We start from the raw sequence: 17211 nt of genomic DNA, 5'->3' as shown, positions 1-17211 counted from the left end.
CCTCGTGCACACGGTGCTGCTCCTGGCTGTAGAAGGACTTGTCACAGTGCCGACAGTCCAGTTTGGGTCGCTGTCGCTTGGCCACCAGGGGGGGCTTTCGGGGCGGCTTCACTTCTCCCTCTGCCGGAGGCTTGTTCTTGCTGCCCTTGGGGCGGCCCCGCTTCTTGGCCACCACTGCATGCTGAAGGTCAGGGACAGTGGAGTCCGGCACGGGGACCTCCGTCTTGATCTCCGTCTTGATGAGGGTGGTGACGCTGGGCAGTATCGTCGTGCTGGTTGCCGTGGTGACACCGCTCGTCGCCTGTGCCGCGGGTCTCCCTCTCTTCCCCGCCCCCGCCACCTTGCGTGGGCGCCCCTTTCGCCGTGCAGGCCGGGAAGACGTGTCCACCATGCGGCTGTCGTCCAGAATGCGGCAGTTGTGGTCCCAAAGCAGGGGCAGGCTGCGGAAGGTGGTGTTGCAAGACGTGCACGTCAGCTTGCTGACCTCGGCCGACTGCCGTGTCCCCTTCCCCACAACAGGCATGGAGCCTTGGTCGTCCTGGCTGTGGGAGTCTTCTGCTTCCTCAATCGCCTCTGACAACAGGGGAGGAGAGATGGGAATGTGACAAGTCTTTCAGTTCAGTCACGTCTGTTGGGGTGCAGATAACATCAACAGCATCAATGTGCATGCAACCCTGTAAGCTTGTGTGAGAGAGAGACAGAGAGACAGAAAGAGAGTGTGACCGAGTGAGACAGATAGAGTGCATGCATGCGTTTATTTTTAGACAGAGGGAAAGAGGGAGAGAGAGAGAAATTCTTCATTAACAAGGGTATTGGATAAGAAAATATGTGAGACAGATATGACGTGTATAACCACAAGCAATCTGAGAATAATAAAGCAAAAACATGAACACTTAGACTTTCTAATTAATTACATGCATTTTTAAGAAGTGTTCTAATGTGATCATCAGCAAACTAACAGATCAAAGGTGTTTCAAAACCACAGCAAATAACAAACATTAATGTCAGGAGTAAAATATGCCAACCGAACATAAGGATTTTAAGATCACGGTAAATAATGAAAATCAAAGTAAAAAATAGAATGCACAAACAGCCACCTATAATTCAAGACCACAGGAAATCTTTTTCTTTCTTTTTTTTTTTTAAACATCAAAATATACCAAAATACCATAGGTGTTTTAACTTTAGACCATAGTAAAAAATAGTAAAAATGTTGTCAAGAGTAAATTACTGTGGTTCGTCCGTCGGGATCGACGAGGACCATCTGGTCATCCTGGGGGTGGGTGGGTTGGGCTCTGTGGGTGCACAGATGACTGGTCAGGCTAATCCGCGCCCGGAAGGTTCTGACGCAGAGTGGACAGGGTATGGTGGCGGCTGTCGGGGACTTGCTGGCGCTGCTTTTCCTGGCCTGTCTGCGTTGCTCTGCTGCAACAATTCTGTTGGCCTCACAGGATTTGGCGCCTTTGTGGACAGCTGAACGCCACTTTGGTCTGTCCATTGCATTCAGCTCCCATGTGTTGTGGCTGATGCTGAAGGCCTTCAGAGAAGCTCTCAGAGTGTCTTTGAAGCGCTTCTTTTGGCCTCCATGGGAGCGCTTGCCATGTTGGAGTTCGCCGTACAGCAGTTTCTTGGGGAGCCGGTGGTCTGGCATGCGAACTACATGGCCTGCCCAGCACAGCTGGGCCTGCATCAAGATGGTGTAGATGCTGGGCAAGTTTGCAGGAGTGAGCACCTCTGTGTCAGGGATCTTCTCTTGACACTTTATGCCAAGAAGTTTTCTGAGGCCGGTGGTGTGGAAGTGGTTCAGCTTTTTGGCGTGGCGTTTGTAGACCGTCCATGATTCACATCCATAGAGCAGTGTGGTGAGAACTATGGCCTTGTATACTTTGAGCTTCGTCTCCAGGGTGATGCCTCTCCTGTTCCAAACGTTCTTATGGAGTCTGCCAAAGGCAGCGCTGGCTTTGGCAAGTCTGGCATTCACCTCGTCATCGATGACAACTGTGCGAGAGAGTGTACTGCCCAGGTATGTGAACTTGTCCACCGCGTTCAGTCGTTGCCCGTTGATGAAGATGTTTGGTTCAACGTAAGGCTTTCCTGGAGCTGGCTGGTGCATCACCTCAGTCTTCTTTGTGCTGATTGTGAGGCCAAAGTTGTCACAGGCAGCAGAGAACTTGTCAACACTGTGTTGCATGTCAGCTTCGGAGGCAGCGTTGAGAGCGCAGTCATCAGCAAACAGGAAGTCGTTGATGGTGTCTGTCCTCACCTTGGTTTTTGCAGAGTAAATTACACAAAGAGTAAATTACACAAACATACTATCAGCAGTTTAAGACCATAGTAAATAACAAACAAAAGTAAAACATGTTTGCAGACCATAGGCCTTTTAGAACTCCAGCAATGGAAGTAGCTATAAGGAGAGAAACATAAGTCCACAAAGTCAGAGATTTGTTGTTGCTGTTTATCAAAGACATGTATGTAATAATACAAATATATATATATAAACAATCTTTGACATTTCATACAAACTTCATTCCAGAGATCCTTTTCTTTCTGATTTTTGAAAGACTTGGAAAACACAGGTATCCTGTCAAGAGCCACTCTATAAATACAAATGGTATGCTTTCTGACCTGGCAGGGCGGGGGGTGGAGAGAGGGAGGGGGGCAGCGTCTCTTTCCCCAGTAGCTGCCCATAGCTGTGGAAGTACCAGACCCTCAGCTCCGTCTTCGGGACGATGGCCTGCAACACACCACACCACATCCCTCTGTAACACAGCACACCACATCCCTCTGTAACACAGCACACCGTATCCCTCTGCAACACACCACACCACACCACATCCCTCTGTAACACACCACACCACATCCCTCTGTAACACACCACACCACATCCCTCTGTAACACAGCACACCGCATCCCTCTGTAACACATCCCTCTGTAACACAGCACACCACATCCCCCTGTAACACATCCCTCTGCAACACACCACACCACATCCCTCTGTAACACAGCACACCACATCCCTCTGTAACACAGCACACTACATCCCTCTGTAACACATCCCTCTGCAACACACCACACCACATCCCTCTGTAACACATCCCTCTCTAAAACACCACACCACATCCCTCTGTAACACATCCCTCTGTAACACACCACACCACATCCCTCTGCAACACACCACACCTCTGTAACACACCACACCACATCCCTCTGTAACACACCACACCTCTGTAACACACCACACCACATCCCTCTGTAACACATCCCTCTGTAACACACCACACCACATCCCTCTGTAACACACCACACCACATCCCTCTGCAACACACCACACCACATCCCGCTGTAACACATCCCTCTGTAACACACCACACCACATCCCTCTGTAACACACCACACCCCTCTGTAACACACCACACCGCATCCCTCTGTAACACACCACACCGCATCCCTCTGCAACACACCACACCACATCCCTCTGTAACACACCACACCACATCCCTCTGTAACACACCACACCTCTGTAACACACCACACCACATCCCTCTGTAACACATCCCTCTGTAACACACCACACCACATCCCTCTGCAACACACCACACCACATCTCTCTGTAACACATCCCTCTGTAACACACCACACCACATCCCTCTGTAACACACCACACCTCTGCAACACACCACACCACCTCCCTCTGTAACACACCACACCACATCCCTCTGTAACACATCCCTCTGTAACACACCACACCACATCCCTCTGTAACACACCACACCTCTGTAACACAGCACACCTCTGCAACACACCACACCACATCCCTCTGTAACACAACACACCTCTGCAACACACCACACCACATCCCTCTGTAACACATCCCTCTGTAACACACCACACCACATCCCTCTGTAACACATCCCTCTGTAACACACCACACCACATCCCTCTGTAACACACCACACGTCTGTAACACACCACACGTCTGTAACACACCACACCACATCCCTCTGTAACACACCACACGTCTGTAACACACCACACCTCTGTAACACAACACACCACTCACCACATCCCTGTATAACACACCACACCACATCCCTCTGTAACACATCCCTCTGTAACACACCACACCACATCCCTCTGTAACACATCCCTCTGTAACACACCACACCACCTCCCTCTGTAACACAGCACACCCCTGCAACACACCACACCACATCCCTCTGTAACACACCACACCACATCCCTCTGTAACACATCCCTCTGTAACACACCACACCACATCCCTCTGTAACACAGCACACCTCTGCAACACACCACACCACATCCCTCTGTAACACACCACACCACATCCCTCTGTAACACACCACACGTCAGTAACACAGCACACCTCTGCAACACACCACACCACATCCCTCTGTAACACATCCCTCTGTAACACACCACACCACATCCCTCTGTAACACACCACACCTCTGCAACACACCACACCACATCCCTCTGTAACACACCACACCACATCCCTCTGTAACACAGCACACCTCTGCAACACACCACACCACATCCCTCTGTAACACATCCCTCTGTAACACACCACACCACATCCCTCTGTAACACAGCACACCTCTGTAACACAGCACACCTCTGCAACACACCACACCACATCCCTCTGTAACACAACACACTGTAACACACCACACCACATCCCTCTGTAACACATCCCTCTGTAACACACCACACCACATCCCTCTGTAACACACCACACCTCTGTAACACAACACACCACACCACATCCCTCTGTAACACACCACTCACCACATCCCTGTGTAACACACCACACCACATCCCTCTGTAACACATCCCTCTGTAACACACCACACCACATCCCTCTGTAACACACACCACATCTCTCTGTAACACAACACACCACATCTCTCCATAACACACACCACATCCCCTCTGTAACACACCACACCACATCCCCTTCACTCTGTAATGCATCACACCACACCCATTTAGCCATCCAAGAACCTAGCCATTTATCCAACATTTAGCCATCCAAGAACCTAGCCATTTATCCAACATTTAGCCATCCAAGAACCAAGCCATTTGGCCACTACAGGCCATTCAAGAACCTTGCCATTTGACCACCATTTGGCCATCCAAGAACCAAGCCATTTGGCTACCATTTAGCCATCCAAGAACCTAGCCATTTGGCCACCATTTGGCCACCCAAGAACCCAGCCCTTTGGCCATCCAAGAACCTAGCCATTTGGCCACCATTTGGCCACCCAAGAACCCAGCCCTTGGCCATCCAAGAACCTAGCCATTTGGCCACCCAAGAACCCAGCCCTTGGCCATCCAACAACCTAGCCATTTGGCCACCATTTGGCCACCCAAGAACCCAGCCCTTTGGCCATCCAAGAACCTAGCCATTTGGCCACCATTTGGCCACCCAAGAACCCAGCCCTTGGCCATCCAAGAACCTAGCCATTTGGCCACCATTTGGCCACCCAAGAACCCAGCCCTTGGCCATCCAAGAACCTAGCCATTTGGCCACCATTTGGCCACCCAAGAACCCAGCCCTTGGCCATCCAAGAACCTAGCCATTTGGCCACCATTTGGCCACCCAAGAACCCAGCCCTTTGGCCATCCAAGAACCTAGCCATTTGGCCACCACCCCTGACAAAGTGGACTGAACAAGGTCAGCGTGGCCCACCTTGGTGGAGATGTAGAAGATGTGGTGTGCCTGCTGGTAGGCCACAAGGTTGGTGTCCTGGTCACAGTGGCTGGGCCTCACGAACATCATCCAGTTACACGACTCCTCCTGACTCAGGTCCAGCTGCTCCTGGCCCTCAGGCTTCAACACCTGCACACACACACACACACACACACACACACAGACCTCACCACACACCACACACACACACACACACAGACCTCACCACACACCACACACACACACACACACAGACCTCACCACACACCACACACACACACCTCACCACACACCACACACACACACACCTCACCACACCACACACACACACACATACCTCACCACACACCACACACACACCTCACCACACACCACACACACCTCACCACACCACATACACACACACACACATATACCTCACCACACACCACACACACACACACACACACACACACACACACACATACCTCACCACACACCACACACACACCTCACCACACCACACACACACACACATACCTCACCACACACCACACACACACCTCACCACACACCACACACACACACACATACCTCACCACACACCACACACACACACACAGTTTCAGTTTCTCAAGGAGGTGTCACTGCTTAGGACAAATCCATATATCTACACCACACAAGGCAGATGCTGGACCAGCAGCATAACCCAACACCTTTAGTCAGGCCTTGAGTGCATGCTTACAAACTTGTGTACCTATCAGAGTGGATCTCTTCAACATAATTTTGTCAGAGGACAACACTCTTGTTGCCATGGGTTCTTTTTCGGTGCGCCAAGTGCGTGCTGCACACGGGACCTCGATTTGTCTCATCCAAATGACCAGACACTCAGTTTGATTTTCCAGTCAAACTCTGGAGAAAGGGCGAGAGCGGGATTGAAACCTACACCATCAAGGACTCACTATATTGGCAGCTGAGCGTCTGTACCATTCTGCCTCCTTCCTCCGTAACACACACACACACATACCTCTTTGGCTTCACAACTGACATTGTTCACGTTGTTGCTTTTAGTCTAAGTTCTAACCAACTCTACAGGGTCCTATCGTGACTTTCCCACTAAATAAAAATTCAACTGCGTTAAACACATCTGATAAAATAAAACACCAATGAAAACTCCCTGCAAAACGATACAGTTTATGACATATTATCACAACCATTAAGAACCTAAGGCAAATAACACTAGACTCTGCTGAGGATATCAATCCTTCTGCTTAATTCATCATCCCAAAATTACAATATATCTTTTTTTTTTTAAACAAAAAAAAAACCCAACTAATACTACTACTAACAATAACATTTTTTTTAAAGATTTAAATACTTCAAAACCATGCAAGAAAAAAAAGAGAGAGAAAAAAGTCATCTATGCAAATAACACTGCAGAATGGACATCTATTACCCATCTCACATGCTGCCTGCATAATTTACATCATCTGTTGATTAAACAGTCTGTGAAAATACTTCTGCTTTTATGGAGCGGTGCTCAACTAAGTCTGTAATTCTGGTAGGAGGCTTAGGAGATGGCATCCTGCATATGCTAAATTAGAACAGACCCCACTGAACACAATGAAAGTGACTCAGGATCAGTGCAGGGTCTCCTCTGGTGTGTCATCTCCCGGCAACCTAAAGCCATAGTTCCCTGAGGACTGCTGCTGATGGGACTGTGACAGACGAACCTGGGAGTGGCTGTGTAATGTCTGAGGGACTCAGAGCAGCATGAAAACAATGCCACTGATACAGTGCAGATGACAGGCCATTTAAAAAAAAGTCTGTAATTCTCCATATTACAGGCCATTTTAAAAAGTCTGTAATTCTGCATATGATAGGCCATTTTAAAAAGTCTGTAATTCTGCAGATGATAGGCCATTTTAAAAAGTCTGTAATTCTGCAGATGATAGGCCATTTTAAAAAGTAATTCTGCAGATGATAGGCCATTTTTAAAAGTCTGTAATTCTGCAGATGACAGGCCATTTTTAAAAGTCTGTAATTCTGCAGATGATAGGCCATTTTAAAAAGTCTGTAATTCTGCAGATGATAGGCCATTTGAAAATTATGTAATTCTGCAGATGATATACCATTTTAAAATTCTGCAGATGATAGGCCCTTTAAAAAGTCTGTAATTCTGCAGATGATAGGCTATTTTAAAAAGTCTGTAATTATGCAGATGATAGGCCATTTTTAAAAGTCTGTTATTCTGCAGATGATAGGACATTTTAAAAAGTCTGTAATTCTGCAGATGACAGGCCATTTTAAAAGTCTGTAATTCTGCAGATAGGCCATTAAAAAAGTCTGTAATTCTGCAGATGATAGGCCATTAAAAAAGTCTGTAATTCTGCAGATAGGCCATTTAAAAAGTCTGTAATTCTGCAGATGACAGGCCATTTTAAAAGTCTGTAATTCTGCAGATAGGCCATTAAAAAAGTCTGTAATTCTGCAGATGATAGGCCATTAAAAAAGTCTGTAATTCTGCAGATGATAGGCTATTTTTAAAAGTCTGTAATTCTGCAGATGATAGGCTATTTTAAAAAGTCTGTAATTCCGCAGATGATAGGCTATTTTAAAAAGTCTGTAATTCTGCAGATGATAGGCTATTTTAAAAAGTCTGTAATTCTGCATATGATAGACCATTAAAAAAGTCTGTAATTCTGCAGATGATAGGCCATTAAAAAAGTCTGTAATTCTACAGATGATAGGCCATTAAAAAATCTGTAATTCCGCTACCCACCCTGACGTCAAAGACACCTGGAGGCAGCGTCGCTCCTGCCTGAAGAGGGGGGGCCTCCAAGGGACCAAACTGAGTGCGGGGATGGATCAAACTCTTGGCAAACACGCCCTCCGCTCCTGAAACTGTACAATAAATAACTATGGTTATTCAGTCTGAAGCTGTTGGCATGAATGGCTTCTGGCCCTGAAATTACAAGCCACTTAGTAATTATCAAAATGGATGGAAGTAAAGTATGTCCCCACATATTATTGTTTTTAAAAAAATACTTTGTTTGCATATGAGCTAAAATATCCTTCAAATAACAACAGGCATGCCAGAAAGCTTTGGATTTTGTCAATCTCAAAATCTTTTTTTCTCTTTTAAACATAAAAAGAGAGCTATCTTTTCAATCACAGAAGCAAAATCAAAATAAAGAAATCTAATTTTAAGCACATGATCCTATTCCGTCTACCAAACAGACTGAATAGTGATTTCTTTTTTCACACACAGAAAGTTAAACCAAGGCTAAAACAATCAGCATGGAATGAAAGAACAGAGACAGACAGGAAACAACACAGCAACAAAAAACTCCCAGTCAGAAACAACACAGCAACAAAAAACTCCCAGTCACAAACAACACAGCAACAAAAAACTCCCAGTCACAAACAACACAGCAACAAAAAACTCCCAGTCACAAACAACACAGCAACAAAAAACTCCCAGTCACAAACAACACAGCAACAAAAAACTCCCAGTCACAAACAACACAGCAACAAAAAACTCCCAGTCAGAAACAACACAGCAACAAAAAACCCAGTCAGAAACAACACAGCAACAAAAAACTCCCAGTCAGAAACAACACAGCAACAAAAAACCCAGTCAGAAACAACACAGCAACAAAAAACTCCCAGTCAGAAACAACACAGCAACAAAAAACCCAGTCACAAACAACACAGCAACAAAAAACTCCCAGTCAGAAACAACACAGCAACAAAAAACCCAGTCAGAAACAACACAGCAACAAAAAACTCCCAGTCAGAAACAACACAGCAACAAAAAACTCCCAGTCACAAACAACACAGCAACAAAAAACTCCCAGTCACAAACAACACAGCAACAAAAAACTCCCAGTCACAAACAACACAGCAACAAAAAACTCCCAGTCACAAACAACACAGCAACAAAAAAACTCCCAGTCAGAAAACAACACAGCAACAAAAAACTCCCAGTCACAAACAACACAGCAACAAAAAACTCCCAGTCACAAACAACACAGCAACAAAAAACTCCCAGTCACAAACAACACAGCAACAAAAAACTCCCAGTCACAAACAACACAGCAACAAAAAACCCAGTCAGAAACAACACAGCAACAAAAATCTCCCAGTCAGAAACAACACAGCAACAAAAAACTCCCAGTCACAAACAACACAGCAACAAAAAACTCCCAGTCACAAACAACACAGCAACAAAAAACTCCCAGTCAGAAACAACACAGCAACAAAAAACTCCCAGTCACAAACAACACAGCAACAAAAAACCCAGTCACAAACAACACAGCAACAAAAATCTTCCAGTCAGAAACAACACAGCAACAAAAAACTCCCAGTCACAAACAACACAGCAACAAAAAACTCCCAACAACACAGCAACAAAAAACTCCCAGTCACAAACAACACAGCAACAAAAAACTCCCAGTCAGAAACAACACAGCAACAAAAAACTCCCAGTCAGAAACAACACAGCAACAAAAAACTCCCAGTCAGAAACAACACAGCAACAAAAAACTCCCAACAACACAGCAACAAAAAACTCCCAGTCAGAAACAACACAGCAACAAAAAACTCCCAGTCAGAAACAACACAGCAACAAAAAACTCCCAGTCACAAACAACACAGCAACAACAAACTCCCAGTCACAAACAACACAGCAACAAAAAACTCCCAGTCACAAACAACACAGCAACAAAAAAACTCCCAGTCACAAACAACACAGCAACAAAAAACTCCCAGTCACAAACAACACAGCAACAAAAAAACTCCCAGTCACAAACAACACAGCAACAAAAAAACTCCCAGTCACAAACAACACAGCAACAAAAAACTCCCAGTCAGAAACAACACAGCAACAAAAATCTTCCAGTCAGAAACAACACAGCAACAAAAAACTCCCAGTCACAAACAACACAGCAACAAAAAACTCCCAACAACACAGCAACAAAAAACTCCCAGTCACAAACAACACAGCAACAAAAAACTCCCAGTCAGAAACAACACAGCAACAAAAAACTCCCAGTCAGAAACTCCCAACAACACAGCAACAAAAAACTCCCAGTCAGAAACAACACAGCAACAAAAAACTCCCAGTCAGAAACAACACAGCAACAAAAAACTCCCAGTCACAAACAACACAGCAACAACAAACTCCCAGTCACAAACAACACAGCAACAAAAAACTCCCAGTCAGAAACAACACAGCAACAAAAAACTCCCAGTCAGAAACAACACAGCAACAAAAAACTCCCAGTCACAAACAACACAGCAACAAAAAACTCCCAGTCACAAACAACACAGCAACAAAAAACTCCCAGTCACAAACAACACAGCAACAAAAAACTCCCAACAACACAGCAACAAAAAACTCCCAGTCAGAAACAACACAGCAACAACAAACTCCCAGTCACAAACAACACAGCAACAAAAAACTCCCAGTCAGAAAACAACACAGCAACAAAAAACTCCCAGTCAGAAACAACACAGCAACAAAAAACTCCCAGTCAGAAACAACACAGCAACAAAAAACTCCCAGTCACAAACAACACAGCAACAAAAAACTCCCAGTCACAAACAACACAGCAACAAAAAACTCCCAGTCACAAACAACACAGCAACAACAAACTCCCAGTCACAAACAACACAGCAACAAAAAACTCCCAGTCACAAACAACACAGCAACAAAAAAACTCACAACACAGCAACAAAAAACTCCCAGTCACAAACAACACAGCAACAAAAAACTCCCAGTCACAAACAACACAGCAACAAAAAACTCCCAGTCACAAACAACACAGCAACAAAAAACTCCCAGTCACAAACAACACAGCAACAAAAAACTCCCAGTCACAAACAACACAGCAACAAAAAACTCCCAACAACACAGCAACAAAAAACTCCCAGTCACAAACAACACAGCAACAAAAAACTCCCAGTCACAAACAACACAGCAACAAAAAACTCCCAGTCACAAACAACACAGCAACAAAAAACCAGTCAGACCACAACGTCTTTATCATCACATCACAACGGTTGAAGCTTTCCATATTCAGACATTTCTTCTTTTTTTTTTCTTCTCTACAAGGAAGAGAATAAACAGAGCATGTCCATAAACATTTGCACAGAGCATGTCCATAAACATTTGCACAGAGCATGTCCATAAACATTTGCACAGAGCATGTCCATAAACAGCTGCACAGAGCATGTCCACAAACAGTTGCACAGAGCATGTCCATAACAGTTGCACAGAGCATGTCCACAAACAGTTGCAAAGAGCTTGTCCACAAACAGTTGCACAGAGCATGTCCACAAACAGTTGCACAGAGCATGTCCATAAACAGCATGTCCATAAACAGTTGCACAGAGCATGTCCATAAACAGCATGTCCATAAACAGTTGCACTGAGCATGTCCACAAACAGTTGCACAGAGCATGTCCATAAACAGCTGCATAGAGCATGTCCACAGCTGCACAGAGCATGTCCATAAACAGTTGCACAGAGCATGTCCATAAACAGTTGCACAGAGCATGTCCATAAACAGTTGCACAGAGCATGTCCACAAACAGCTGCACAGAGCTTGTCCACAAACAGTTGCACAGAGCATGTCCATAAACAGTTGCACAGAGCATGTCCGTAAACAGTTGCACAGAGCATGTCCACAAACAGTTGCACAGAGCATGTCCATAAACAGTTGCACAGAGCATGTCCATAAACAGTTGCACAGAGCATGTCCATAAACAGCATGTCCATAAACAGCTGCACAGAGTTTGTCCATAAACAGTTGCACAGAGATTGATGCTTTATTAATATTTTTATACTGCCAGAGCCTAAAATTAAAGTTATTTAGGCGGTAAAAAGCACAGAGCATGTCCATAAACAGTTGCACAGAGCTTGTCCCTAAACAGAAAATAAAGTACATGAGCTTAGCTGCATAATTTTGACCGGATCTAAAACATTCCAGTGTGTTAGAAGAGCTTTCTAAAATTAATATTGTTGCATGTGCACACACACATTCATATATTCCAAAACAGACTGGTGGTCCAAGGGAAACAACTGTGTTGTTTCACTGAATGTGACCAACAGCTACAACTATCCAAGCAGAATGTGTTATTCTAATGAATCATGATTTTTATTGTTTATATGCATTCTTGTGGTTATCAATTGGAAAAATGTTTTCATAAATAACCTCACAGGGCTGCAGGACATCATCAGGCTCATTTCTTTTAAGTAAAATGCTCTAAATTCAGTTCAGTAATTCACTTACTGACAATTAGAATGAATACTTTATTCTTTTCACTTCCGACCACGGATATATCTGTGATTTAGGGGTAACTGCATTATCAACAGTCCAGCCAATCTGAACTTGTTAATTTGAATACGTTTACTTCCTTGAAAATGGGGACTGCCTTCATGCATGTTTGAAGCAATAACTCAGCAAGTTTTGGCTCAATTTGATGATGCTTTTTTTTTTTTTTTTTGCGTTTTGTAAAGCGAAAATTTCTTAAGCATGCTTACACAGCTGCTTACACAGCTGGCAGGATGTATGGTACAGAAGAGGTGGCTAGAATTTTTTTTTCTTTTCCGCTTAACGTCGACAATACCTACTACGAAAATGTTACAGAACAACGAAAACGTTACAGAAAACGAAAGTAATGCTGCTGTTGATCAACTGAAGTGATTGTTGTTATCAGGATGATGATTACATGCTACAAGGTACATCAACAGGGAGAGGGGTCATGTTAGAAGTGGGTAAAGAAATAACCCCAATATCTTAACTTCAAACCTTCATTTGCGGGTTTTCATTCACTATGATAACCCCCCAGTTCAAAAGCTTCAAGCCGAAATGTTGTTTACAGTGAGCTTTTGTGTTGTAATATTGTGCAATATTGTTTGTGAGTTGTTTGGGTGGGAGGGTGTGTATGGGGGGTAAATGTGAGTATTTATGTGAAGTGCTTATGCTAACAAGATGAAAGTGGAGGAAACAACAGAACTGCACTTGGTTGTTGTATCTAACACATTTGCTAATATTTTGGCACCATTTCCACCCCAAAAATAAAAAGACTTGAATTTTCTTTTCTTTTTCAAAATATTTTGTGTATTTTGTTTCTAAAACTAGAGTTATCTTCCCTGATTGGGAGTTACCTCATCCTGTCAAAACTGAACTTACAATAGTTATATTCGGTAATTCCACATTCATTTCCTTCAAGAAAACATAACACTTTTACATACTTTGGGGCATTATTTCAATTTTTGTGAATTTTTTTTAGAGGTTGGTGATTATTTTGCATAACTTATGTAACAAACTGTCAGCTGACTTGTCACCGCTCTACTGGTTGTTACTGCCTTTCACCGTCTCCTTTGTTAGACAGGGCAAACAAAAATCTGGGAGTGACAAGTGGAATTTTTATCTCCTTGTCCATTGGACAACTGGATATTATCTGTGATTTTCTAGCCCTGTACAAACATGCACATCTCCCAACACTGACCTCCATCTTCACTGACTGGCTGAAGGGACAGAATTGATGGGAGGGAAAGCCGAGCACGACTGGGTAACTTGTTGTCGGAGACTGTGATGACGCTCCCGTGAATCAGACACTCTCCGTCTGTGTTGGCACCACACTGTTCGCACCCTGCAAACACAGCAATGTATCTCTCTGTCAGATAAATATAAATAATTTATTTATCATGATAAAATAATAAGAATCATAAGATAAACAAACAAAAATGGTTTTGTCAATCTCATTAAAAGGTCAAGCAGAGTGAAAAAGCTTTTTTGCCAGACATTAACTGGTCTTCAACAGGTCATTCTTGTTCATAAACCGAGGTTTTCTACAGACAATGTATAAAACCTACAGAGAACGACATACACAGAGAATGGAACACTTAACCGAGTACTGTGTTAATTGCATCTGGGTCCGAAGATCCCTTCTGCAATTCACACGACACCAAATAGTTATTTACCACTTTTAAAGTCCTCTAAATTGATTATTTTAACTTCTTTATTTATACACTTTTCTACAGAAACTGTTAAATTAGAAGGGTTTTCTAATTCTACAAAATACATTCTGCATCAGACTAACGTGGTATCTGTTTTCAGCAGCATACTGCTTTAAGGTTCACCATGGCAGGAAAGAGCGGTGATTGTCTGTGTACATGCATAGCTCAGTCTGTGTGCCTGTATTTTGCTGCTTCACTCAGAAGCTTCCTACACACACACACACACACAAAACATCTTACAGAAACAAGGAACTCCTGCACTTATACACAGCATGTGTTCCTCCTGTCTCCATCATATTCATATTGACATCAGCCTGCAGTTTGGGTTGGTTTGTTTTTTTTAGTTTGGGCGGTGTAAGGTGGAGGTTGGGGGTGGGAGTGGGGTTGTAGTCTCTGGCTCAACAGAATTTATAAAACTATGTAATGCCTTTGTTAATCAGTAACTCTGCTAAATTTAACTAAATAAATATAAGAATGTTTCTGTACATTTTATGATATGACACAAGATACAAATAATCAGACATGAAATTGTGATTTTCAGCCTGAAACCAATGCAATATCTCCAAAATTAACATTAAAGAAATGGCCACTTTCCATTTCACTCTTCAGTCTGATCTCAGACAACATACCAAATATTCCATCAGCATGTAATTTACAAGTTGTTTGTGCCTAATAGTAATATACATATAGAATCCATGTATGTAATAACAATAAATAAAAGGCACAAATAACTTTTGAACTGAAAGCATGTCATATTCATTGTCATCTAATTTTTAAGCAGTTTCTACAGCTTACAAGTCAGAAAAACGATCCGTTCCCCAGCCTGCGACAAAAGCTGTGCTTCCAGAGTCCCACCATTCAATCCCCCTTCCAGATTCTCCCCAACGCTTGCCACAAGTGTCCCTTCTGGTGCTGGTGCAAAGGCATCTTCCTCAGATGCTTTAATGATGATTTCAAGGTTGTTTTGCTCTTGTGTCGATGCCGATTGACCTGCTCTGGTACCTTGACGAGTCCTGGCGAGTCGTGCCGAGTTTTCAGTCATGATGGGTAACAGCAGTTGCTGATTCTGTGGCTGCAGGTATGTTGCTAAATCTAGAAATTTATAAAAACAAAATTTTACATTGTAACACTGGCAAAAGTTTATGAACTGACATAGTATTATCACTATTAATATATAAATTAAAAAAAAGTTGTCATCTAATGATCTGTAAAATGTAAGTCAGCTGTCCCTTTATGAATAAGTCACAAGGTTCTTTTTCCCATTGTATAACAAAAACCAGAATCCATGCATTTTTCTGCATGTAATACATACATTAATACAACGTCTGGCTGCAAAAACCATTCCTGCAAATGAAAAAGCAATCCCAACCAACTAATATTAGTAATAAATAAGTAATATGTGTGCAGTGCATTGGCTGTTATTTATGAATAAACAATCATTATCATCATTATGGAACATTTAAAATCTTAAATATGTCTATTAACAGCACAAAACATTATTTGACTAAATCTGTCACTATATACAGAAGTGAGTGGGTGGTCTCTATCAGTTTATAACTGCATGTTTTGTGATACTAAAAAATAAGTCTCTTCATTGTGTTTACACAATCCATCTTCACATGCGTGCAAACACTTCAGTATGGGTCAAACTGATTCAAACTGAAATATGAAATATTGATAAATTATAGAAAATCAATGTGGGATAACTCATTAAGTGGCCTGACCTTGAAAATTATATCATTATAGCCATCTACTGATGCAGACCATAATTTTTTTTTTTTTAAACAAGAATCATTCTTTTGGGAATTATATATCTATACTATTTCTTTTAAAGTTAAACTTAAAGCATGTGTAATGATGTGTAACATCATATTTAAATAATTCCAATGATTTACCCATCACATAGACACAGGCAGATCTGAATTCTGCTTATTTTTAGATCTATTTCATCAAGCCTATTTCTGTCACGTCGATTTACAAATCCAACTATCTAATAAATCAATCAAATGAATACATCAGAAGGTGTCAAAAAATTTCCTCCCTGCCCCATTTCAAATTAGCGTTCCACATACGTGTCATTTCACATCCAAACAGTTTGAAAACTTTAAACGCGCATATTTTTTCCGCCGACCTCGTGTGGTCAAACCCCTCTGAGGCCCACATTTTTTATTACTTGTAAGGAATCCCTTCTAAGGCCCAACAAAATGGGGAACTGTCTGCTAGTAACCAGAAAGTAAATGGAAGACCCGGGGCCCACTCAGGGTACAATGTCACAAAAACGGTCACACACTCGCACTATCAATCACAACATACTGACATTAGGCGTTTTTTGTAATCAGTAAACCTGATCTGTTATGGTCATATAAGTTAAAATATCGAAGAATAACCATAACTCACTCTCACAAAAGCGATAGAAATTGACATACCTGAAATTTTCTATAATTGCTTACTTCCCGTACGACGCCATTTGCTGACCAACAGCATTCTG

At 43.0% G+C, this 17211-nt stretch overlaps 1 protein-coding gene across 1 annotated transcript in view; it reads right to left on the bottom strand.

The window, feature by feature from the left end:
• The window catches only part of LOC143280413 (uncharacterized), a 19556-nt gene extending 2360 nt beyond the window's left edge, over positions 1–17196 (bottom strand). Inside the window, exons 1-7 of the mRNA XM_076585049.1 lie at positions 17150–17196; positions 15519–15815; positions 14213–14356; positions 8475–8596; positions 5714–5863; positions 2626–2734; positions 1–573 (exon numbers count right to left, since the gene is read on the bottom strand). The exon at positions 1–573 is cut by the window's left edge and continues 2360 nt beyond it. Coding sequence (XP_076441164.1) covers positions 1–573; positions 2626–2734; positions 5714–5863; positions 8475–8596; positions 14213–14356; positions 15519–15765 — 1345 coding nt within the window. The 5' untranslated portion in view covers positions 15766–15815; positions 17150–17196. The remainder of the gene's footprint in view (positions 574–2625; positions 2735–5713; positions 5864–8474; positions 8597–14212; positions 14357–15518; positions 15816–17149) is intronic.
• Positions 17197–17211: the final 15 nt, after the last annotated feature.

Source organism: Babylonia areolata, chromosome 3 (genome assembly GCF_041734735.1).
Source record: "Babylonia areolata isolate BAREFJ2019XMU chromosome 3, ASM4173473v1, whole genome shotgun sequence".
Classification (NCBI taxonomy): Eukaryota; Metazoa; Mollusca; class Gastropoda; order Neogastropoda; family Buccinidae; genus Babylonia; species Babylonia areolata.
Note: the sequence above shows the minus strand (reverse complement) of the source record. Positions and strands in the feature narration are given on the sequence as shown.